General features: G+C 43.1%; 1 protein-coding gene across 9 annotated transcripts in view; it reads right to left on the bottom strand.

The window, feature by feature from the left end:
- Positions 1-25,729, bottom strand: part of WDR17 (WD repeat domain 17) — a 57,653-nt gene extending 31,924 nt beyond the window's left edge. The window contains exons 1-6 of one of the 9 annotated variants that reach the window (XM_028745076.2): positions 25,595-25,729; positions 13,240-13,368; positions 11,484-11,667; positions 10,175-10,405; positions 3,367-3,618; positions 2,245-2,367 (exon numbers count right to left, since the gene is read on the bottom strand). In XM_028745076.2, coding sequence (XP_028600909.2) covers positions 2,245-2,367; positions 3,367-3,618; positions 10,175-10,405; positions 11,484-11,667; positions 13,240-13,362 — 913 coding nt within the window. In that variant the 5' untranslated portion in view covers positions 13,363-13,368; positions 25,595-25,729. Of the gene's footprint in view, positions 1-2,244; positions 2,368-3,366; positions 3,619-10,174; positions 10,406-11,483; positions 11,668-13,239; positions 13,369-16,561; positions 16,791-18,771; positions 19,305-25,478 lie in introns of those variants that run through there. The other 8 variants (XM_028745075.2, XM_028745074.2, XM_028745073.2 and 5 more) reach the window with 8 other exon arrangements.
- Between the last annotated feature and the right edge of the window lie 385 nt (positions 25,730-26,114).

The raw sequence follows: 26,114 nt of genomic DNA, 5'->3' as shown, positions 1-26,114 counted from the left end.
AGAAAGACTTGCAGTGCCTCAAGGACCACTTCTCCCCATGAACCAACCTGGACCCTTCGATCATCATCTGAGGACCAGAGGGTGGCAACATGAGTATGGGCCTTTTCTGTGGTGGCTCCCCACTTGTGGAATGTTCTCCTTGGGGAGGCTCACCTGCCACCTTCGCTACTTATCTTTAAGCACCATGCGAAAACAATCCTCTTCTCCCAGTCCTCTGACTAATTAAACAACCTATGGCCTTTTAATCCATTGGGGAGGTATTGTTTTTGTTTGTTACTATGTTTTGTATTTTTTTTTTTGTTTTTGTTTATAAAAATCACCATGCTCCTCAGATGAAGGGTGGTATCGAAATTGAATTAATAATAATAATTACAGTAATTATAGCATTTTCTCTAAGTAGTCAGAACATTTTCCATATAAGGTAAAGGACCCCCTGGACGGTTATGTTCAGTCAAACTTGACTATGGGATGTGGCACTCATCTTGCTTCAGGCCAAGGGAGCTGGTGTTTGTTTGCAGACAGCTTTCCAGGTTATGTGACCAGAATGACTAAACTGCTTCTGGTGCAACAGACACCATTATCGAGTGCAAGAGTGCATGGAAGTGCTGTTTACCTTCTCGCCACAGCGGTACCTACTTATCTACTTGCGTTGGTATGCTTTCAAACTGCTAGGTTGTCAGGTGCCGGGACAGAGCAATGGGAGCTCACCCCATTGTGTGGATTTGAACTGCCAACCTTCCAATCGGCAAGCACTTCAGTCATAGTTTCTGCTCATAGCCCACTACTCTACACCAGCTATTCAGTTAGTTTCAACAATAAGCTATTGTAGTCTCTTAAAATCGGAATATATGCCTATATGCACCACTTGACTATTCTAAGAAAAACAGAAAATCTAGTACTAATCAAACATATTAGCAGGTAAGAAGTACACATTTAATACATTGACTCAGATACTATGACTTTGTTATGCAATCAGCTTTTGTTTCCAATGTTGACAATACAAAGGAGATGTGAAATGATGCAAGATTGGGCCAGTGGGAATAATTAGGAGAGGAAGGCACATTAGCAGGTTTGAAGATGTCAGCAACAGAGAGAAGTAGAATTCAATACAAATACACATATTCCCTTGGAATATACCACTTTGGAGCACATGAAAGTGACTCCTCTTGAAATGAAAACAGCAGCTTCTGAGGGATGATTTTGTCAGGAGATAAAAAGTTAAACTCCCCATGGTTCCAAAGCTGCTCAGGTTTCCCCTCAGCTGCTATTTATGTAACAAAAAATGTGCTGCAAAAATGTACAGTAAAAATGTTGTGTACAAAAAACGTACAGTAAAAAATTACTGTAGTTGTATTCATATAATGTCACCTTTAGTTTCACTCTCAGCTGACCCAATACTCTTCTTGAAAATTCAAAAAAAGAGAAGTATTAATGCCACTCCCAATCCTTTTTAGCCTGGTAGAAACAAAATGGGATGCTGTTTTTGCACAGGTAAAGGAGACCCAGGTAGGAAAGGCACTCCTGGTATGATTCTCTCAAATGGCACCCCTCCCTTAAACAGCCAGAAGACTCATCTGGCTCATACTGCCTTTGGCGAAGGGTGTTACAGGAATTAAGACAAAGAAAGGATGGTAAACAGAATGGATTGCAGGTTGGTGAGGCGGCGAAAGGGAGAAAAACAGGAGGACAAAATGGAGCACTCAGGGATCAGTGAGCTTTCTACACATTGTAAGGCATATTAACTAGCATGCTTTCAAATCTTCTTACTGACATGCATTTTGAATTATAAAATGAGACTCTCTAAAGTATTCCAATAATCTTTAAAGAGGAATTCCTATTGTGCGTGTGTGTTTTAAATGGTGTTTTGGAAGACTATGCATCCTATATTGGCCCAGTTCACACATAACAATAAACTATGGTTTACCAAGATTAGGCAGTCTGTACTTGCTCCATGACAGTGAATTATTTGGAAGAAACAACCCATAACCCTGTATTCAGAAGCAACCAAAAGTCAACACTTCACGGCCTGTTGTTCCTGCTGGTACCAGAGAAGGAGCAAAGCAGGCGCAACAGGGCAGCACAAAGTAGCAGGCTGCTCAATCCTGACAAGCCATTCACTGTGGCTTATAGTTATGCTATATTGTGTTGGACAGCAAAGAATTTACAAGTGCAAACAGAAAAGGGAAAGTTAGGAAAAGGAAAAGGCACATTTTTTCTTAATTTTTTTTAAAAAAAGATACTTACATTTTTTCTTTGGGGGAGAACTAAGAACATGTAAACCATGGAAACCTGTTTTCTTCAGTTTAAAATTATCTATTGGTGTTGTACGTGACACATTCCAGACACGCAACACACCAACTTGAGAATCTGTATTAAGAGAAAAATCCAATTTCTTTTCTGATTATCAATTCAAAAAGTTCTATCCATCTAGTCCAATGACTCAAAAATTTAACAACTGCAATATATTTTGTTCATATTTATGCATACATATTTCTTGGTAGACAAGATAAACATAACACAAGTCATGAACAGAATATGACAAACAGAGCCCATGGCCTGTTTCATGAGTGTTGTTTGTCTTCACCAGGGCTTTTCAGCCAGAACTCACTGGAACTCAGTTCCAGCACCTTTCAGGTGGACGCTATTGCCATTATAAGAGAACAAGAGGGGCATTCATGGCGAGTTCTAGCACCTCTTTTCCTGGAAAAATAGCATTGGTCTTCACCTATTTTCACACAGTGTGTGAGCCTGGTTTCCCAATTAGGGTTACAGCATGCACACCAGCAAACAGAGCATGCTTTCATGCCAAGAAAGTGTGTTAGGCCTCAGTCTGTTCCCTCTTCTTATTTATCATGTGAGTTATCTAGTTTTCAAGAGGTATATATACACACAATGGATATAAGTGTACATATGTACATGCACGTATACACACCCTTCACCTTTTTCTTTTTAGAATTAACTTTCCTAAACCAGATACAAAACTGTTCCATGAACAAGGATGAGAATAGGAGAGGAAAGTGGTCCTGGCATTGTTATGAATAGTTTTTACCAAAGCCAGCTTTTCTCCCCTCACCACCCAATTTAACCCAAACTAGATCAAACCCCCACAGAACCTTCTTTTCCCCTTTCCATAATTTGCTTCCAAGACAGAGATAGTTACATATGTTTTCAGGGCAGTGATGCTGCTGGCTGCCATTTCTATCACTCTTCAAATGTTCTGCCCTCACCTTTAGCTAACTCACAATTTAAATCACATTCTACTGAAGTAAACTGGAAATAACCAACTGGCATTCATGGCTCTGGATTGTGCCTGTGCATTACATATCTTACGATTTCATAAAACAATGTGTGAAAATATTTATTTACCTCCAGTGATAAACATTCCAGGAGCACTAGGAACCCATGCTAAGCACTGCACAGATGCTGCTGCACTAGGAAAACTAAAGACTGTAATGCAGGACAGAGACTCTGAATCAACTAGACGAATTCCATTGTGCAGATTTGCAACAAGAAGATAATCTGTAGAGAGAGGGTCCCATTCCAGGGCAGTAATGGGATCTTCCTCATCTGTACCTTCAAGTGATTCTGGCCTTAGAACATGTTTCTGACTCTTAGAACCTTGAAAAGTAAAAGATGTATCAATTTTAAAAGCAGGTTAAGAGTTAGCTTTCCAGATACTGAACAAAAGTCCCAGAAAGTAGAAAACTTTCAGTAAATGCAGATCCAAGCTACTGGATGCAACAACTGCCCGTGATGATTGCTCCCAACAGAGTCAATGAGTGAATCTGTGACACTAGAGCTTCTTTGCATTCTTCTCAGCAGATACGAGTTTTCGGGTTACTCGACGAAAGGCAAAGCCAGTGCAATTCTCAGGAACCTTCTATTGTTCTTGTTAATTGAAGTTGATTTTCTACCAATAAAGCTGATTTGGGGGGTGGGATAAGGGAAAAGCTGCATCCATGATGCAAACAATTGTTCCATGGAACAAACCTTGGTCAATAAACTGGCTCCTGGCTTAAGCCTGAATGTCGGTCTTAGTGGCAGAGGAGGCAGGTTTAGTCGTTGTTTGCAGACTATCCCTGCCTCCGGGTCTGGCCTTGACCGGATGGATACTGGAATCAACAGGGGAAACCCACATAACCTGAAGGTGTTGCTGTGTAATGCCAGGTCAATGATGAATAAAACCACTGCCATCCACGACCTGATTGTGGATGGAGGATTTGACCTGGCATGTGTGACAGAGACCTGGTTGGATGAAGCGGATGGGCCTGTCCTTGCTGCCGCTTGCCCACCAGGTTTCTCTTACGCACAGCAACTCAGGTCATGTGGGCGGGGAGGGGGGTTGCAGTGATTTTTAGGAAGTCATTAGTTTGCATCAGGCGTCCTACTGGGAAGACCCAGTTTTCTGAGTGCATGTTCTGGAAGTTGGGCAATAGGGGCAGTACAGGATTCCTTTTGGTGTACCGACCTCCCCGCTGCACCAAGGATTCCCTGTCCGAGCTGCTTCAGGTCGTGGCGGATGTTCTCCTGGAGACACCTAGTTTGGTTGTCCTAGGGGATTTTAACATCCATGCCGACACGACCTTACAAGGGGCCGCTCGGGACTTCGTGGAAAGCATGGCCTCCATGGGGCTGTCCCTGAATAAGTTGGGCCCAACTCATAGTCATGGACATGCCTTAGATCTGGTATTCACCTCTAGTGACGTGGGTGATCTGACACTAAGTAAAAGTGAAACTAAAGAAGTGCCATGGTCAGATCACTTCCTGGTGCAACTGGACTTCTCCGCGACCCTTCCCCTCTGCAGGGAGGTGGGACCAATTCGGATGGTCCGCCCCCGCCACTTAATGGATCCAAATGGTTTCCAGAGAGTGGTAGGGGATGCTTTATCCCATGTTGATGGCCTTTCAGCTGATTCCCTGGTGGCCCGCTGGAATGTGGAGTTAACCAGGGCTATCGACTGTCTGGCTCCGAAGCGCCCTCTCCGATTGCATGGAGCCCGGACAGCCCCGTGGTTTTCTTCGGAGCTGAGGGCGATGAAACAATCGCTGAGACGGCTAGAGCGTCGGTGGCAGAAAACTCACTCCGAATCTGACCGGACACAGGTTAGAGCTCAACGTCGAGCCTACCAAGTGGCGATAGCGACGGCGAAGAAGACTTTCTTCGCCGCCTCTATTGCATCTGCAGAAAATAGTAGCAGGAGACTCTTTCAGGTGGTCCACAATTTAACGGAACCACCTTTAACATCGGGGCCTTGTAAAGACCCCAAGATCTCCTGCAACGATTTTGCAAAGTTTTTTGCAGATAAAATCACTCATATTCGGAAGGAGCTAGACACCACCGTGGGAGCAGGGCTGGGGCGGGAGAGTGCTGGAGCTCTGTCTGGTCAAGTTGCATGGAACCAATTTCAATCCGTTACCCCCGAGGATGTGGACAGGCTGCTTGGACGCGTGAAACCAACCACCTGTCTCTTTGATCCTTGCCCATCCTGGCTAATAAAAGCAAGCCGGGAAGGGCTGGGCGATGGGCTCTGCGGGGTGGTGAATGCTTCCCTCTGTGAGGGAACATTCCCAGATCCGCTGAAAGAGGCGGTCATTAAACCGCTTCTTAAAAAACCATCTTTAGACCCGGCCAGTATGGCCAACTATCGCCCAGTCTCAAATCTTCCATTCTTGGGCAAGGTGATTGAGCGTGTGGTTGCTGAACAACTCCAGGCACGCCTGGAGGATGCGGACCATTTGGATCCCTTCCAATCGGGGTTCAGGCCTCATCATGGGACTGAAACTGCCTTGGTCGCACTGGTTGATGATCTCCGGCGAGCTAGGGACAAAGGTGAGAGCTGTTTCCTAGTTCTGCTGGATCTCTCAGCGGCCTTTGATACAATCGACCATAACATCCTTCTGGACCGTCTAGAGGGGTTGGGAGCTGGGGGCACTGTTATACAGTTCCGCTCCTTCCTCCTGGGCCGTGTTCAGAAAGTGGTGGTGGGGGATGAGTGTTCAGACCCTTGGGCCCTCACTTGTGGGGTACCTCAGGGTTCCGTCCTCTCCCCCATGCTTTTTAACATCTATATGAAGCCGCTGGGAGAGATCATCAGGGGGTTTGGACTGGGTGTCCATCAATATGCAGATGATACCCAGCTCTACCTCTCTTTCAAATCAGAGCCAGTGAAGGCGGTGAAGGTCCTGTGTGAGTGCCTGGAGGCGGTTGGAGGATGGATGGCGGCTAATGGGTTGAAGCTGAATCCTGACAAGACAGAAGTACTGTTTTTGGGGGACAGGGGGCGGGCTGGTGTGGAGGACTCCCTGGTCCTGAATGGGGTAACTGTGCCCCTGAAGGACCAGGTGCGTAGCCTGGGAGTCATTTTGGACTCACAGCTGTCCATGGAGGTGCAGGTCAATTCTGTATCCAGGGCAGCTGTCTACCAACTCCACCTGGTACGCAGACTGAGACCCTACCTGCCCGCGGACTGTCTCGCCAGAGTGGTGCATGCTCTAGTTATCTCCCGCTTGGACTACTGCAATGCGCTCTACGTGGGGCTACCTTTGAAGGTGACTCGGAAACTACAGCTAATCCAGAATGCGGCAGCTAGACTGGTGACTGGGGGCGGCCGCCGAGACCACATAACACCGGTCTTGAAAGACCTACATTGGCTCCCAGTACGTTTCCGAGCACAATTCAAAGTGTTGGTGCTGACCTTTAAAGCCCTAAATGGCCTCGGCCCAGTATACCTGAAGGAGCGTCTCCACCCCCATCGTTCTGCCCGGACGCTGAGGTCCAGCGCCGAGGGCCTTCTGGCGGTTCCCTCATTGCGAGAAGCAAAGCTACAGGGAACCAGGCAGAGGGCCTTTTCGGTAGTGGCGCCTGCCCTGTGGAATGCCCTCCCATCAGATGTCAAAACGATAAACAACTACCTGACATTCAGAAGACATCTTAAGGCAGCCCTGTTCAGGGAAGTTTTTAATGTATGATATTTTAGTGGGGTTTTTGGTTTCTATGGAAGCCGCCCAGAGTGGCTGGGGAAACCCAGCCAGATGGGCGGGGTACAAATAACAAATTATTATTATTATTATTATTTTCTTAGCCTGAACCTCTGGATTCTGAATTAAGAGATAGGATAGATAAAGGAGAGACAGACACATTTTTGCCAAGGTGACCAGGTCAAAAGTTTGGATATTTCCTATGGCTGTGGCCCAGAATGCATCTGATAAGACCCGAGGATCACATCAGGTGCCCCAAGAAAAAGGAAAGCTTTATCATGGACACTCAAGTGGTATGACTCTGGACCTACCATTTACCAGTTCATAAATAAAATTCTGTTCTAAACAAATGAGATGGAGAAGAGTAGAACCAATCAGCAAGTAGTAAAGGGGGTTGGAATGTTGGGGAGTTGAAAAGCTTTTCATGTTATTCCATGTTTCTTCACTATTCTCCATCTTAGCAAGCAGTTTCACCCCAATACCATTTTCTGCAGTAACTTACCTCTTCTGTGGAACACAAGAGAAAGCAAGACTTTGTTTTTAGATTTCATTTTTGCTGCTTGAACTAATTTTACACGGGGTTGGGTTTTTTCTGTCCTGAATTTTCCACATACCTTTTGTAACAATTCTGCTTAATCTTTTGGGAGACTGCACTTCTCCCTGGTTAGAACTCTTCATCGTGGCGTTTACCTTTTCTGGTTTTGGCCTTTGTGCAGCTTTGAATAGAATTGTTTCTTATAGGCTTAGGGTACTACCATAACCCCAGCTGGATAGCAATAGGACCTAAAGGAGCTGCAGAGTTGCTGCCAGAATCCACAGCCATGTTGCACATATTGGTTGGGAAAGCAGTGGGTTTTTTTGTTTGTTTGTTTTTTGTTATGCCAATTCCAGGGAAGACTCAAGCCTCCCACTGCAACTTGAGGCTTGCTGGGCTAGCTTAGACTCCAGTGGATATTTGCTTAGCAGAGTTCCACTTCTGAAACTCCGTATTTGGAGGGATTATACTGGCTACTGCTGGCAGAGATCCTTAGAATGGGGCAGGCTCTACTAGATGCAGTGGGACTTATTGGCAAGCACACATGCACGGGATCAGGAAACCAGAATGACTTCTGCAGATTTATTTATTTTTACATTTGAATGAATACCAATCTTTAAGTTAAACTTTCACACATCTGCACTCTTTTTTGTTGTGTGCCTCCACTGTGTTACTAGTAGCTAGAGAGAGCTAATTAGTTGAAAATAAAGTGAATGCACTGGGTAAAACGCTAAATGCTAACAATTAAAAGCCATTGTTGCATCGTGCTAGTTACTCAATAATGACTCAGCCTTAAATTACAGCACAGAAGGTGTTCAGTGCTTTTCTGGAGGGCAAAACAGCACTTTGTAAGAAAGAAGACCATTCACTGTAATTTCCTACTAATGTCTTTGTTAAAGACTGAGGGTTCAAATTCAACTGCAGTATCAAGAGATGCAATTCTGCAGCAGCTTCTTGTGAACGGCATGCACTTGCCTGAACTTCTCAAAGCTTTCATTAGGCATCCTTGCAAAACAAAGCAAGTGTACGAACTTTAATGCACAGATAGCGTCCCCCAGCCTCTAAATGCCCCATTCATTTCAATGGAAGCAACAGACACTTTCATGTCTATCCTGTCATGTTCATGAAGCAAGAAAGTGAACAAGGCAGCCTGCTTAAAGTGTTTCATGCACATCTTGAGATTCATCCAGAGCTCTGGATTGGGGGTAACTGAAGGATCTTAGGAAGAAAACCCCAAATGTGGTATGATACACATATTACAAGCAATGCCTGGATGCATTCTAACAAATCAGAAACTAAGGGCCATCTCTTCAACACGATGTTTTTAATCTTTTAGTTATAGTAAGCATCCATTTTTCCTCAGAGCTGGTGTGTGTAGAAGTTGAGCCCATGCATATCTTTGCCATAAAAAATACACCAGCAGTCTCTGATTCCATCATAAAGAAGAAAAAGGAAACTGCATGCTTCTGCTTCCCTGTAGCATGCAGATTACACAGAGGCATTCTAACATACAAATGTTCCAAATTTATACTGATTGGTTCATCCAATTTTAGCAAAGGCTCAACAATTCTAGTACATGGAGGTGAGAAAGTGAGATGTGACTGTGCGTTTGTATTTTTAAACCTGCAATTGAAAATAAAATTGTTGCACCCAGAACCTTCTCTGCAAAAATTAACTCATTAATGAATTCATGTTATCATGTGTCTTTTTCTAAATTGGTCTAAGGTGGGGCAAATGGCTAAAAATAAGAAATCTGAACAAAATGGCTCGTGATAGCTCTCTTCACTGTGACGCGTCCAAGTGCAGATTGAATTTCTACTCTGACAAGCTTGGTTCTAAACTGCCAACACTGAACAGAATGAAAAACAAATCAAAAGGATCCCTCCTTCTGAAAATGAGAACTGACACAGAACTGCAGCAGTTGCTATAGCAATATGAAAATGAATATGGTCTTGCAGAGACTGGCTTCATTCATCTAAGCAAACCTGTAGAAGCCACATGCCTACACTTGCAGCTATATAAAGATATATCCAAAGCACTGACAATCAGTCTTTTTGTTCTGACTGCCGTTCTCCAGAAACATCTCTGTTTTGAGAATTTATAATATACCATGCTTACTGACTGCCAGTTTTTGACCTCATGATGCACCATATCTACCTTTTCTTCCACATGGGAAACTAATGTATCAAGCAACTGGTATAAAGTGGATGTCAGAATCAGGGGTACCAAATTGAATAAAATATTAGGGGGCCCAGGTAAGTCCTGCCCTGCATAATCAATCACATGATGTGGTGCATGAACACCATTTGAATGGCAATACCTATCAAGTTGGGGGGGACATCCCCTTCAAATATTTTATTGGGGGGGGCAAAGACCCCTCAGCCCCTAGGGGTTAGCTCCTATGGTCAGAATTCTTAGTCATTCCCATCTATGTATGATAAAGATATAATTTTTATTTTATTAGCCTGTTAACAAATATTTACAGACCTTGTTTGCATGGTGAACCTAACTTTGGCATATTGGTACCCGGCAAACATGCTGGCTTATGAACTGATGCTCACACCTACTTCCCTCTTCCCTGGTCCTTTTAGCACAGGGAGAGAGTGAATCTGTGGAAAAACATGCATCAAAACATGCATATGTTATAAAATAGACTCTTACCTGGCTGAAAAATAGAAAGACTTCCATCAGTGTGTCCAAATACTACTTTCCCTTTTTTCTTAGGATGCCATCTAAACAGGCAAATGTCTGACAAAAAACTGTGAGCATCTTTATGTACTGTTACACCACTGTCCGGTCCTGAAATTGTCCAAATATACAAGGGTCCTCTATGGGAGACAAAAGCAACTGCATCACCTGCATTCCAACACCAACTAAGAGATGCAGGAATTCCTGAAAAACAAAAACAAATCTAAGAATCTAAAAAATATTTGGTGCCACATCTCCAATAGTGTGATACTAAATTTAAACAAACAGGCAACTCAAATAACATTCATCTCTCAGTCTGAATATTCACTCTATGAACACATTTCAGCCTTGAGATTAAAAACACAAAGAGAATGTGTGCTGGTTGTAATGTACTTTTTTCCTCTTCAAAGGAAGAATTTCTCTGGAGAAACACATAAGGAAGTTATTACACTGGAATGGAAAGGTCACATGGTTTTTATTTTTCTTTTAAAGGAAGAGCTGCTATTTGGTTATGGATCCTTCCTGAACAAAACACAGAGAATTTCCATTCAAATGTAATCTGTTCCCTCCATAGGAAACATCCTGAAGCAGACTGCTGGCAAAGCATTAACAGCAGAATTGGCTAAGGGTCTACCCTTAAATATACATACACATAATCCAAATTAAAATACCTTAACTGGCGCCTTTTCTACTCTAATTCATAGTAATGGTCAAGCAGAGCCAACTGTTTTCACCGCAGCAATCTCCCTCTTTTCTACAGTAGGATAACAGAACAGAGGTTTGTAGTTTCAAGCTGTTGTCTGGGAAACTGACTGTATTTGTTTTTTGTGTCATCCTAGCAAAACTATCATGCCCACACTTAGGCTCCTGTGAACTGAAATGATGTGCATGTCAAGAGGGGCAAGGTGATGTTCACCAATTCCTTCTCCCTTCCCCTGCACCACCTCCCATTCTATTCCGGATGCACCCCACCCCCAAACTTCACAGATTATAATAATAATATAATAATAATAATTTATTATTTATACCCCGCCCATCTGGCTGGGTTTCCCCAGCCACTCTGGGCGGCTTCCAAAAGAATATTAAAATACTGTGATACATCAAGATTGCATGTGTAGTGAACTAAAGTGGAAAATCAGTAAAAAGCGCGCACACACACACATTCTTCTGCTTGTGGGAGCCTTGGCTGTCTTCAACGGACAGAACAGCAGTTCTGGATTCAGCCTTTCATGGCTTCATTTTGCTATTAATAAATGTCATTAGACTCAAATTTCTCGCTTACCTTTTGTACCATCAAGTTTTGCAGTAACTTTTTGTTCAGCCACATTCCAAATTATTACTAAATTATCTGCGCTTGCACTTGCAAACAGGTCGTGGTTATGGGGACACCAGGAAACGGCTGTGATGGTCTTCTTGTGCTCAGACATAATTGCCCACAGTTTGAACTCATTGTACCGATGATCCAGCTAAAATGTTACACAGATTTAAAATTAAATGTAAACACACCTCAAAAGACAGTATGTGCATCTTGCTACTTTGAGAAACATTGAAAACTAATTACACATGCATTTTAAGTATGACAGAAGCTTAAGAGCCACTAGGTTGCATCCCACAAGCTTATTCAGAAGGATATAACGAGGAGTTGGGAGAGAGAGAGAGAGAGAGACCTTTAACACCACAGGAGATATAAAGGTGGCTAGTGGAGGGGGGAATCACCACAAATCAGGCAGAGATATACCCAAGTTTGGGCAATATTCCCTTGCCCCAGCAGCGCCATCCCAGAAGAGTCTAAAAGGGCCCACAAACCCTCAAGACAGTTGTTTCAGGGGGCACAGGAGCTGCAAGGGAGAGAGGGGAATGGGAAACTTTCCTTTCATTGGCTTCCTTAAGTTGGCTTACCTTAAGTTCCAAGAGTTGTAGCCAACTAAGTTCTACTCAGAATAGATCCACTGAAATTAATGGACATAAGTTAGTTACGTCCGTTAACAGCAATGGGTCTGCTGAGCAGGACTAGCACTGGATACAGCCCCAGGTTTCTGCCTTTAAACAGCACGCATTTTAATTGTACACATGAGGATATATTATAAAACTATGTCTACAGAAATATTAGGTTCCTGAAGAAATGTTTCCAAAAAAAGAATGAAGCTCTTAAAGCTATGAGCCTGGATTAAGAAGGGGGCACATGTATGCACATCTGGTGGGCATATGCAATGTTTTGCAGTTTTGACAGCAAGAGAAGGCAACAGCTTGAAGGGAAATCCAAGAGGGAAACCTGATGCATAGAGGTAACAGTTTTCCTTAAACAGCTCTTGTGCCTACCTTTTTAAAAAACAAAATGTGAGAGTTTAAAGAACAATTTGGGAGTCCTAAGGCAGGCTGGGGAAATTAATGAAATTCAAGAGGACAAAATGGGACTGGGAATCATGCATGGAGAGGTTGAGGATGCACATCTGATTGGAGATGTATACCTAGCACTCGGTTCTAAGCTGAGGGGGCACAAAATTTAGAAGATCCATAATTGAAACCATCCACTTGGGGATGCCAAATTTTGAAATTGTACAGGGCACCATATTAAAAAAGATTACCGAAATCCACCCCTGTGTGTACCACAATTGCAATGTTCACATAGGCTCTGGGTGAAACTTGTCAGATTTATCTGTTGAAGCAGACATAAATGGACATCTGTATCTGGAGCTACTGTTTTTCATGCAACCCGTTTGCTACATCGAGACACATGACTTTTTGGCCTAAGTTACAGCTTTTGAAATATATAACAGTTCTGATAGAGAGCAGTATGCAGTATCTGTACCACAGACTCCCAAGTCATTCCAGCTTGGTTACTCTGGTCCTGAACTAATGAACCGCTAACAGAATAAAAAATTAAAAATTCCCTAAAAAGGAACTTTATATGTAGTTAGATTTTGTTTAAAAATAAATAAATACAGATCTGTTTAATCCTGCGGTAACACTTACTAAGAAACATTACTGTGTAGAAGGAAAGAAAAATATTCACAGAGAAATCTAAAAATCCATCTCACCTGATATATATAAATAGCAAGAGTTGCACAATAGGCAAATCTATCTCCGCTCGCAGCACAGACGTCTTTATTCCATGGCTGACACCCAGCAGCTAATAAGCCCACTTGCTTAACCTGTGCCATTTTTGCCTGGAAAAGAGAGAAACAGAATAATTTAAGTGATGTTTTATTCAGCACTTTGATGTAGAACGGTCTGAAGAACTAGAAAAAACATAGCTGTAAAGCAAGAAGACAGAATCTTGAATAAAACCACGCAAATATCCTTGTGATTAAATAAGCTCAGATTCTTTAATTGGTCTTTGGGACAGGTGAATGGAGACTGTGCATAGGTGCAATCTGCAAAGGCCAGCTCTCATACAAACTTCACTCATTAATTCCGATACACATTACAGTTCCGTTGAAACTTGCACATTTGGTCTAATTTTCTGATTACATCATTAAAATTAAGACTGTGATAACTACGTATATATTTGTCCCCAGCTCTTTCCCCACCTCACACCTAGGGCTTTTTTTCCAGGGGGAACTCACAGGAACTCTTTTCCAGCACCTCTCAGGTAGGCACCACCGCCATTATAAGAGAGCAAGGGAAGCTTTCATGGTGAGTTCTGGTACCTCTTTTTCTAGAAAAATAGCACTGCTCATATCCATTAACTGATGGTCTGGGTTCTTAGATACTAAATGCTGAAAACAAGCTGCTGAGTCTGGGCTGCTTCAAATGAAGTAGTGGGAGGAAGATGGAGAGAGAGAGAGAGAGAGAGAGAGAGAGAGAGAGAGAGATGGTTTTCCTTCTGTGCTGACATTTTCCATCTGCCTGAACTAAATGTACATGGGGTAAGAGTCTACTGAAGTGTGTTTATTCAATTTGGACAAATAGAAATTGTTTAGAAAACTGGATTTAAATGCATGAAATAACTCCTCTGCCCTGGCCACCTGAGGAAGAAATGATTGACTAGGGGAAAGAATATATTATTATTTTTTATGAAAAGCCTGAAGGAAATCCCAAGATGATAGGAAGAAATTATGCTTAAAGTGCAGGATGGATGAGTATACAGCAGCAGCCGCTCACTTGCCTGTTACCCAGCAGGGATGCCAAGATGGAGAGGCACTGCACCCTGGCTTTGGGCAGATCAATAATCACTGAGCCAGTGAAGCAGCTTCTTTCTTGATAATGGAACATTTCAGGCTGTCAGAACCTGGCTAGTCAAGTTTCATCACTCCAAAATGCCACTTTGCAGGAAGGCACATCTAGGACTTGCGCAGGTGTTATTCTTTGGTATTATTATTCAATTTATTACCCGTCTTTTACCAGCAGGCGAGTAACAACTATTTAAAATGTAGTATTAAAAACAAATTACAGTAACGGGAATAGGGTGGATTCTAAAAAACACACATGTTGGGAATCCGAAGCCAGTGAGGTCCCCCTCACTATGGAGAACTGCAAAAAACTTGGATTGCACTGCATTTATTTGATCATAGTATCTATCTGATCTTTCTTTAGAAAAATGAGAGTTTTGGTTAGCTCAGTTGGTTAGAGCATGATGCTGACAAAACAGGTGGACAGGAAAATGACACATTCACACAAGGAAGAGCATTCATTAATAATTTTATCCCTATATACACAGTCCGGTAAATGCCCGACTATGCATCTAAGCCCAGCTTCCACCTATAGATAGGGTGGTCCTACTTTACAGAGGACAGTCCTCTATTTGAAGGACCTTCCCATTCGGATCCAGTTTAAAGATAAACCCTTGAAACTGCCCATGATTCTGGGGTCAGCAAACTTTTTTAGCAGGGGGCTGGTCCACTATCCCTCAGACCTGTGGGGGGCCGGAGTATTTTTTTTTTGGGGGGGGGGGAATGAACGAATTCCTGTTCGCCACAAATAACCCAGAGATGCATTTCAAACAAAAGCACACCTTCTATTCATGTAAAAACACGAGACAGGCCCCACAAATAGCCCAGAGATGCATTTTAAATAAAAGGACACATTCTACTTATGTAAAAACACCCTGATTCCAGGACCGTCTGCAGACCGGATTTAGAAGGCGATTGGGCCGGATCCGGCCCCCGGGCCTTAGTTTGCCTACCCATGAGTTAGCACATGCACAGCAGACTCAGCAGGTAAAGGTCATAGTTCTCTCCCACAATGAAGAGATGGATCTTATTTCTAGTTAAATAAGAGTAATTATTTCTGAATTTGCAATTAGCATACACAAATTTTATGTAAATCCCTATCTTCTTTCAGCCACTTTATTAGAATCCCTATCTATAGGATGAAAACTCATTACTAACATCCTACATGCAAACTGCTCTTCCTTAGAAAACCTAATGGGATCCTCTACCATTCCACTTTGTTGTCACTACCAGCCTTATTCAGCTGATTTCGGACATACCTACATTGCTTCAAAGAGGACCAAGCAATTGCAGTTTTCCTCAAGTTGTCTATTCACCATTTTGATGTAGTTTATGATCCTCAGAAGCCAGAAGGCTCTGCATGGAAAACTCACATTTTGGGAAACCTGATAATATTCAAAAAATTATTGCAATGTGGATTTTAATATTTTTTTAATTTCTACCTCAGTAATACAGTGGTACCTTTGGTTACATATGCTTCAGGTTACATACACTTCAGGTTACAGACTCCACTAACCCAGAAATAGTACCTTGGGTTAAGAACTTTGCTTCAGGATGAGAACAGAAATCGTGCTCTGGCAGCGTGGCGGCAGCAGGAGGCCCCATTAGCTAAAGTGGTGCTTCAGGTTAAGAACAGTTTCAGATTAAGAACAGACCTCCGGAACGAATTAAGTACTTAACCCGAGGTACCACTGTATTCTAAAATCAATTGTGCAAAGACTTGAACCACTAGTCAACATTATGCATCCAAACTAGAACTAGCTGACTTCTTCAGTAATTTAAATCAGTCACAGAGAAGCACATTCACCACAAACTAAAAGCAACTCTAAGAAAAAGAAAAGTTAAACCTCTTCAAGAGTAGGAATGCATAAAATCAGCCTTGCAAAATAAGTCTCAGCTATTCAAGACACAGGTGACACAAAAGCATTTTGCTGCACTCGTATTTTATATCATAAACAAAATACTAGTAAAAAATGGTCTGTGGTTACCAAAGCTACAACAAAGGGGAAGGGGAAGACCTTTCTCCCAGCCAGCTACATCAAGAGCAATATTTTAAGCCCTTCCTTGTTTCTAAATATAGAAAAGTGATAAAATTGAAGGACTATTTGTTCTATATCTCTTTGAACATGAGTATGTTTTTAATAAAATGTGCTGGCTTGAGAAAGCTGGATGACTCGGTTACCCCTACCTTAACAGAGATGTCTTTTTCTGCAAGCCATTTAAGGATTTCCATGTCCGTTCCAAAGCCCTGCTGTCTATAATGTGAAACCGCTTTACTTGACGGCTGAGGAAATTAAATCCTGATGTTGTTAACAAAATAATACTGCTACTAAAAGATGCTGGAGAGCAGTCCAAGCATGGTGGAGCACTACACACACGACACAGCAATGTCAGTAGCCTGGCAACTACAGCTCTCGAAGAGGTACCATGTTAATATGCAAGTGTGCATTTTCCTGAAGTCTTCCTGTTCCAGCTCTTGTGTTCTCAGTATTGGCTCTAACTTCGTAATAATACCTTATCATTGCGTAAAAGTAAGAGAGCCAGTGTGGTGTAGGACCTGGGGGACCAGTGTTCGAATCCCCACTCAGCATTAAGCTCAATGGGTGCCCTTGGGCAAGCCACTGCCTCTCAGCCTAACCTACTTCACAGGGTTGTTGTGGGGATCAGTTGAAGAGTGGGAGCAGAGGCAGATTTAGGGGAGCACAACCAGTTCGGTCACACTGGGCATGGGGCCACAGGGGTGCCACAACTATGATGCAGAACGGAAGGCGAGAGGCAGTGGGATACCAAATTTGGGCATTCCACAAGGCACTGCTGAAATTTGAGATCCCAAGAACTGCCACTGGTGGGACAACCATGTACGCCACCTTGAGCTCCTTGGAGAAAAAAGGGGGATATAAATAAATTAATTAATCTACTTATTGCCGGTCACATCCAATGCATGCTGTCTATCTGTTTCCAACAATTCATGTGTGCACAAATAAGAAAACATTGAACTGTCGTATATAATGCCATTTATCAATTTCTGCAGGACATTCATTTTAGCCAAGCAATGTTTTTATCTGCTGTGTGCAGGGGAGAGCCATCTTCAAGGAGGCATCCACCCAGCTCTCTCACACAAGGTAAAATAGCTCTTCTAAAACATCATCTGCAGTTTTCATAAATACTTATTTCTTTAATCAGGTGACAACCCTTAATACAACGGCGCACACAAGAAATTACAAGAAAAGAGACTCCATCCCTCTGTCATGACCCTGTCACGCCTATGTGAGTAATGCATAGTGCATATATATGCAGCTGCAGCATGCATGTATATGTGTACATACATATTATTCACAAAAGTTCCATCTGCCTGACTCATCACAGATTATGGCATGCATATTTGTATGTTTGTATTGTCAGTGCATCTTCCTTTGTTTTGTTCTCTTGTGCTAAAGTGTGTTCATTCAGCTTCTCAGGTTTGAAGCCACATGATGCTACAACCTTGCAGAATGTAATCAGATCTGGGTCTCAGAAGTATCTGAATGGAAGATGGCGTGGAAACCGTATGCACACAGCCTTGAGCTCTACCCAGAAAAAGCAGGATTTGAAAGATATTTAATAAATTATGTTCATATTATTTCTTTTAGACATAGCATAGTTATAACAAGCATAGTTATAGCTTGCTGTGATTTTTTAAAAATACAATATTGAACTGATCTTTTTATCCTGCTGTACCATTTTAAAAACTGCACTGCTGCAAGATGTTGATCATAACAACAAAGAGGATCTATGCAGCTGCATTTGTGCACTGTGATGTATTTCATGCAACTTACAACCAGTGCACCAAAATTCAGACTTTTCCACTCCCTCTACTCCCTCTTAAACCCATAGAAAATTATAATTTCCTGAAGCAGTTGTTCGATATCTTTAAATCCCCCCCCAAACATCATACAAAGATCACCATAGCAACCCTGTTTCTTACTGCAAAATACTGTTAATGCCTACACCAGTCTTCAAAAAACACTGAGTAAAATTCAATGCTGCATTTAGTAAAACTGGCTTAATATCTATTAATCGCTTCTCAATTATTTCCCACCTTCATAGCTATTGCATCAATTTCGACCAATTCAGTAAAATAAACATTTTGCAGTATATTGTATTTTAAGCACAGAACCCCAGACAGATTCCACTGTTTGCAAACTGACAGGTTACCTTTAGCTCCAAACATCAAATTGTTGTTATAAAACAATGTATTACATGATTAATTTCAATTTCACCTATCAAATAAAGATTTCTGATTCAACCACTGCACTGCAGTGTGAAGTATAAATGCTATAAACAACAGGCAATACGCTGCAGAAAGATTCAGTGAGATTCAATACAAAGCAGTTATTTCTAGAAAAGAAAGGATCTTACTCTTTGCTGTCCATCATACCAATCATCTTCATCAAACCAATACGAAATACAACTCATCCAAGCCATTGTATATTTGAAATGTAGGATATGGTAACTAAGCCCTTGAATAATGCTAAGGCAATATGGATTCTGTGTGGAAATTTCTGAGACTACACAGAGATGAGCCCAATGCTCTGTGAAATCAACTCATCTATAAAAGCAAGTATGACTATGACTATTTCATAGAAAACATTTTTAAAAGATTCAAGCACAAATAAGATCCATATATGGTATGAGATCCAAACAAGGAAAGGAGAACAATTTAGGATGGGGGGGGGGGGGACACAAAACCATTACTATATTATTATATTGAAGTTTATTAATGTTTCGGGCTATAGAAAACAACATAGGCTGTCTCTCTTAGTTCAATGGGATTCACTCCCGTCCCAAGTTAGTTTGCATAAGACTGCAGCCTAAGCACTAATGCAGTGATGGTGTGTTGGGAATTAAATCTCAATGAACACTGTGCAGTCAGGGCAATCTTAAGTATATCCAGTGCCGTGGTGCAGAGATCCCTCTGTCCCCCGCCCCCATTTCCCAGATTTGCCGAGCTTTTTATGGCACTGCCAACAGCTTTGGAGGAGGCAGGCAGCGGCTGGAGGGTGGCTCCTCTGGCGGGGAAGAGGCGGAGGCTCCGGGCGCGGCACTGCTTCAGCGAGGTGGGCGAGGGTGGCGAGTTGGTGCCCAGAGGCGCCACGCCCAGCCTCCGCCTATTCCCTGGCACCTGTGCCACAGTGGCCACGGAAGGTAGAGGCTCCGGGCGGGGAGCGGCATGGCAGAGGCAGGTGAGGGCAGCGAGCTGATGCCAGGAGGCAACGCGTCCAGCCTCTGCCTCTTCCCTGGCGCCCTCCAGAACTTGGCACCCCGGTGCCCCGCGCCACATGCCTCTATGGGAAAGACGCCCCTGTGTGCAATCAATCCAGTGGCCCATACAGTCATACCTCGGGTTACAGATGCTTCAGGTTGCGTTTTTTTGGGTTACGGACCGCCGAAACCCGGAAGAACCGGAATGGGTTACTTCTGGGTTTCAGCGGTCGCGCATGTGCAGAATCTCTAAACCGCGCTTTGCGCATGTGAAGAACCACCGAATCACAACCCGTGCATGTGCAGACGCGCCGTTGCGGATTGTGAACGCTGCGGGTTGCGAACGTGTATCCCGCACGGATCACGTTCACAACCCAAGCGTCCACTGTATTTATTTATAGAAGTATTTCCATATTACCATATCATAAAACATCAAGCTGGTGTACACTGCTAAAACACAGAATGTCATTTTAAAAAATGAAATGAAATTTAAAACACATGTAATCATTAAGGTGACTGGTGAGAGACACCCCCACGCACATACGAAACAGCTGGAAAAGTTTGTGGGCAAAAAGAATGCCTTGAAGAGATGCCTGAAAGTTAAAAGCAAGGATGCCTGCCAAATCTTTGCTGGAATAGTGGTCCAGAGCATGGGATAGGTGACGCTAAATGTCCAACTTCTAGTTGAGGCCAGTCAGACCTCTCTAACATTGGGGCCTGTGATTGAGCTAAGATCTAATGGATGTCCAACATTGCATTTCTTTTCTTGTATTTTGGAATGGTGACATGCAAGCAACCATAAGTTGCTTGAAATTTGCATCATTGTGATGCTTTCAACTGCACATTTTCTTGAAAGTATGTGGCATTTTTTATTTTTTTTAAAGAGCAGACAGGTGTGAGAAGGAAGCTTAATCTTCCCCTTCAAATGTCCACTCAAGTAAAAGTGGGGGAGGGGGGGAGGGAAGAGACTAATTCCAAGACTGGAAGCAGAACTGTGTGTCATCAGCATATTGCTGACAACGTACTCCAAAGCTCCAGATGACCCCACTCGGAGGTTTCATGTAGATGTTAAACAGCACAGGGGATAAAACTGAACCCTGAGGAACCCCACATTGAAGACTCCACAGGCCCAAAGAGCAGTCCCCAAGCATCACCCTCTGTAAAAGTCTAGCCACAGCAAAGCAGAGCCACACACCCCAAACTCGGACAGGTGCTCCAGGAGGATACCATGGCTGATGGTACTGAAAGCTCCTGTGAGTTGAAGGAGAATTATAAGGGTCACATTTCCCCTGTCTCTCTCCTGACACAAGTCATTATATAGGGCAACCAAAGCAGTCTCTATGCCAAAACTGGGTCTAAACCCGGATTGAAATGGATCTAGAAAATCAGTTTCCTCCAAGAGTGCCTGGATATAGTCTACAGAACCTTGCCCAAGAAGGCAAGATTGGCAACTTACTTATGCTGCAATCCTATACCCCTGATTTCGATGGGGCTCACTTTTAAATAGACATGCATAGTATTGCACTGTAAAAGAGCAACTCCACCCTCACCCCAAATTCAATCTCAGTCAACCTTATACATGATAAGGTACAAAGGTAAATGACCCCTGGACAGTTAAACCCAGTCAAAGGCAACTATGCGGTGCGGCACACATCTCGCTTCAGGTCAAGGGAGCTGGTGTTTGTTCACAGACAACTTTCTGAGTAATGTGGCCAGCATGACTAAACCGCTTCTGGCGCAATGGAACACCGTGACATAAGCCGGAGCGCACGGAAATACTGTATACCTTCCTGCTACAGTGGTACCTATTTATCTACTTGCACTGGTATGCTTTCAAACTGCTAGGTTGGAAAAAGCTGGGACAGAGCAACGGGAGCAAGTCCAAGAGGTTCATTGGTTTAGACCACAGCACCGCATACATGATATGGCTCATCTGAAGTAGTAAATCAAAGTGAATTTCTATTAATGCTTTCAATATTTATTGATCTACCACAGGCTTTCTGCTTAAAATACAAGTTCTTCTCAATTGCTTCTCCCTTCCAACAAGAAAGTCTTGGTCATTTTTTCCAACATATGAAATTAGAGCTTGCCGTTTATTTAAAACAAAACGTAACCGAACAATATTAAACTTATAACAAAGATAAATGGGGATATTCTTGATTTGATCTAAATTTAGACCAGCTTTTGAAAGTAATCCCAGGAGTCTTCAAAGGAGATATAAACACAAATCCCATCCAATGCATTGCTACTTAATTCTGTGATTAGTGTCACCATGGTGACCGAGCCAGTCCAGACCCCAGGAACCCTTGCTTAAAAGTCTTTGGTTCTACATGGCACTAACCACACAGCCTCCAATTAATACCAAAAGGCAATAAGAACACAATGCACACTGCAGAATCAATCCCTGGATCCAGGCCTGCATATAAAGTGAAGACATTGTAACATTATTACAGTATACACAGGTTTTAAGCATTCAAACAAGTTTCTTTTTAGATTTCTAAAGTCCAGGTTTCAGAAGACGCATGCATAAACTTCCCCTAGTCCAAAATCCATTCCGGGGGCCTAATCCGGCCCTCTGTTCGATTTAATCTGGCTCCCGTGGCAGTGTATGACCAGGGGTAACCCCCCCCCCCAAAAAAAATAAAACCTCAGCAACTATGGGGTAAAATTGTAAAAAAAGTTCAACAATTTCAATCCTACAAAAAGCTCAGCAACCTTGGCTGGCCCTCACACATGTTCACTTCATCAAACCTGGCCCTCTTTGTAAAGGGTTTGGGCACCCCTGCGACCATATACCATACTTATGGAAAAGTTTTGCTTAATCTTCTTAACAAGTTAAGTGTTATGTGGCAGCAGTCCACTGGGACTAGGGTGCAAGAACTCACAAGTATATAAACGATGATGTCCCGGGGGAGAGAGCTGAAAGAATGTTAAGGAGCACCCTGGAGCTTAACAGAGTAAGCAGAACTTCAGAATCTGAAGGTGAAGCTGCTGCCACAGAAATCCTTTTAGCACCTTATACAAGGAGTTAAAAGAAGTCTAGGCCCATATGAAGCTAACTGAAACTTTATTTCAGTAATACCTTTACGGTACTGACCAAAATGTCACAAAATTATAGAAAGCTTTTGTACTCTCCAAATCTCTTAATAAAGCAAGATAAATAAATAATAAAGCAGGGGGAGGGGAAAAAACCCTCCCCATAAATTGAAAAATTAGGGTACTAGAGCCATGAAATCCAACATGAGGCACAACTGTCCTAGTTGGAGTTGATGGGAGCTGTAGTTCAAACCATCAGGAGAGCACTAGGTTGGAGAAGAATAGTTTATAAACAATAGCTGAGAGGAAGGAGAGTTTTGTGAAAATGTTTTCAAAGAAGCTGCGATGTTTCAAGGATAGGAATACATAAATATAACCGTTCCTGTTTAGGCTCTCTACAGGCATTCAGTCTAGTCATTGTCTTTAATGCTATAACTAAAATACCACACCACCAATAACATCAAGAACCAACCCAAAGACACCCCAAGTATCCCACTGGAAAGCATTATTGCTTCCTATAAACATTCTGTTCTGTTGTTGTTTCTCTCTCAAGTTTATTTAGTAAAACTGAGAAACAAACAGTTGAAGGGGAAATTAATATAACTGGAAGCCAAACACAGCAGGAAGGCTCACTGGATAATTGCTGAGTAACAAAAAAGGCTTCTTAACCCTTATGGTCAATCTTATAAAATGGTTGGCTAGTGGGTTCCAATGGAATATTCCTCTGGTGTGCTGGGGGTTTTTTGGTCTGCAATAAGTTTTTTCTTTTCTTTTTAAGGAAGGGACCACTGGATCATGTTTCCTCAGCTACAGTCCAATGTAGCACTATTTTTCCTGGACTGAATTATTCAGTTCTGCTGCACATACACAGTACAGTACATCAGTTCTAACTCTGTGGATTACCACATAGTGTGCTGCATGAAAGTTTAGCATGTGGACTGTTAGTCACCTGTACTTCTGAGGCAGTTTTTAAACAGATTATAAGCAGTGTCGGAATGCAGTTCACCATGAGGCTACAAATAAACTCTCTTCCTAATTAGCACTTCCACAAGTTATTTTTTAATGGTCCTTTGCAAAGGCACTTGATGCACAATGTACATAGCTTGAGTGGGGAACTCACTAGGGATCCACAATCACCCCTTTTGGGTAAGATGTACTTTTTTCATAGACCCTAGCTATGAGTCCTCCTTCAAGAAGCTGGCTGAGCAGCATGCTCGTTGGCTGGCTCTTGTGATTATTATTAAAACACACACACAACACAACAAGAACTTTCAAGTTGAAAAATAATAATAAACTTGCTTTTTAGAAAAGGCACCAAATCTACATTTAAGTAGAGGGACATGTCATATGCCTAAAACCCTTTTTTTAAAGCTAAAAGCTGCCCAAATTATTTGAGTGGGGTGGAGTGGAGGAGATGAAGAGAGAAGAAACCAGTGTTCAGTTTGATAGAGGAGGAAATGTAAGAATGAGAAGAGCCAACCGGGCCTGTTGTGGGGGAGCAGGAGCTCCTGTGGATGTGTACACAAGTAATCATTACTCACACTGCACATACTTCTTCCACTTTCCAATTTATTTTTCTGATCTCATTGTCAGCCACATGTTTAAACATTTTGCATTTTAATTCTCCATGAAATCAAATGGACACTCTGGGCAGATATCACTGTTAGACAAATGGATTATTCAAAGGGATCCAGTACACTGCCAACCCCCAGTGCCATCATTAAGCAAGCAAGGGATTTTCAGCTTTTCAAAAGCACAGAATTTCGATGTCGCCATGTTTTTGTCTTTAAAACAACCCAGTTCCATAGAGAGATCACTTCACACTGCCTTCACATTTCATCATGCAACTGAATGGGGGTGGGGATAGTTGTTGGCTCTTCAATACAGTACTTGGCTTACAACATCGTATTCTTTAAGTTTGCTTGAATGTTCTGTGATCTATTTGAGTGCTTGCCTTACTCTATTGTTGCTATTTATTGTTCAGCATCTCTCCCATTTCAACCACTGAATGTTGTAGATGCGACATCTTAAAGACTAATAGATTTGTTGCAGTATGTAGTCCCCTGGATGGGAGCCTACATCTGATGGCTCTAGTCCAACGAAGCCCATGCCACAGTCAACCTAAGACAATTTGTTTTTCCTACCACAACCTAACACAGCTACACCTCTGAATGTTGTAGACGCGTACAAAGTAGGGAAAGCATTGCAGCACAATGCCTGCCCTTTTATACCAAAAACTGTATACACTTTTCCTTCAAATCTACATACAACAAGTTGTTGTTTTTTTAAGTGATGGCACGATGTCAGAAACCCTGCCTGCACACACACAGAACAAAAATCAAAACGCTTCTATTATTACTGCCTGAAAAAAGGCTTGTTTGAAATAGCCACTTCCCACGTGCACCCGGATCACAAAACATGGAACTGTAAAGTATTCTAATCCCGCCCCCCTTTAAAAAGAAAAAGTTAAACACACCCTCTCCTTTTGGATGGGGTGGGAAGCAAGCATCTTAATCCGAAACGCTTGCCAGAAAACGTACTTATTTCTCCATAACCTAAAAAACGAAAGGAGGCACAAGAGCTACAGATGAATATCATGAAGAGCAGAGAAGAGCGTGAAGGGTTGGAATCGGGACCACAAGCCAAGTACGAATTGCGAGATAAATAGAGCCCAAAGGGAAAGGCGGCCAGGCCAGTAGAGCACAGGCAGGACTCCCGCAACGTGGCTGCAAGGGCTCCCAGGCTGCGCGACAACAGCCAAGCCACGCCTCAGCTTCCTTCCCCACCTAGGAAAGGTCAGCGAGGCCCCTTTCCCGCCCGCTTCCCACCTGGGGAACAGACAACCTGCTTGCATCAAGGGCTACAGGTTGGTCTCCTCGCCACACCAACCCGCTCTCGGCTCCGCTCGCTTGCCCGTCCTCCTCCTCCTGCTGCTACTGCCTACCTGCCCCTGGCAAGGCGCTACTGGACTTGCCCGCGCACGCACGACAACGCGCGCGCACTCCGCGCGCGCTGACAGCTCAGAGAGAGGCGCAGCGCGGCGAGGCCGCGGAGGAAAAGAAGCCGCCGCCGCCGGCGGGAGGCTAACCTCGTTGCCTTGGCAACTGGCTGGGCCCGCCCCCTTCGCTTCGCGCGGATTGCTGGCAGCTCGATGGAGGGGCGTGGCGTTCTCTTGATGGACGTCGCGGCAGCGGGGGGGGGGGCGGGTTGCCAAGGCAACGGGCCGGGTGAGAGGGGAAAGGCTCAGCCCACAAACAGTATCACGGGCGGCCTGGCCTTGGAAGGTGGATTTTGCTCCCCCCCCCCCTTTTTGTCTACGCTCACTCTTTCTCGCATTTTGTGACCCCCACCTCTTTCTTCTGGAGCGAGGTGTTATTGGGGAGGCAACCATGGTCAGGAAAGGGAACTTTTAAAAATGCGTGGATAAATGAAATAGTCATAAATATACCACCCATCTGAGGAAA

Source organism: Podarcis muralis, chromosome 9, assembly GCF_964188315.1.
Source record: "Podarcis muralis chromosome 9, rPodMur119.hap1.1, whole genome shotgun sequence".
Taxonomy (NCBI): Eukaryota; Metazoa; Chordata; class Lepidosauria; order Squamata; family Lacertidae; genus Podarcis; species Podarcis muralis.
Note: the sequence above shows the minus strand (reverse complement) of the source record. Positions and strands in the feature narration are given on the sequence as shown.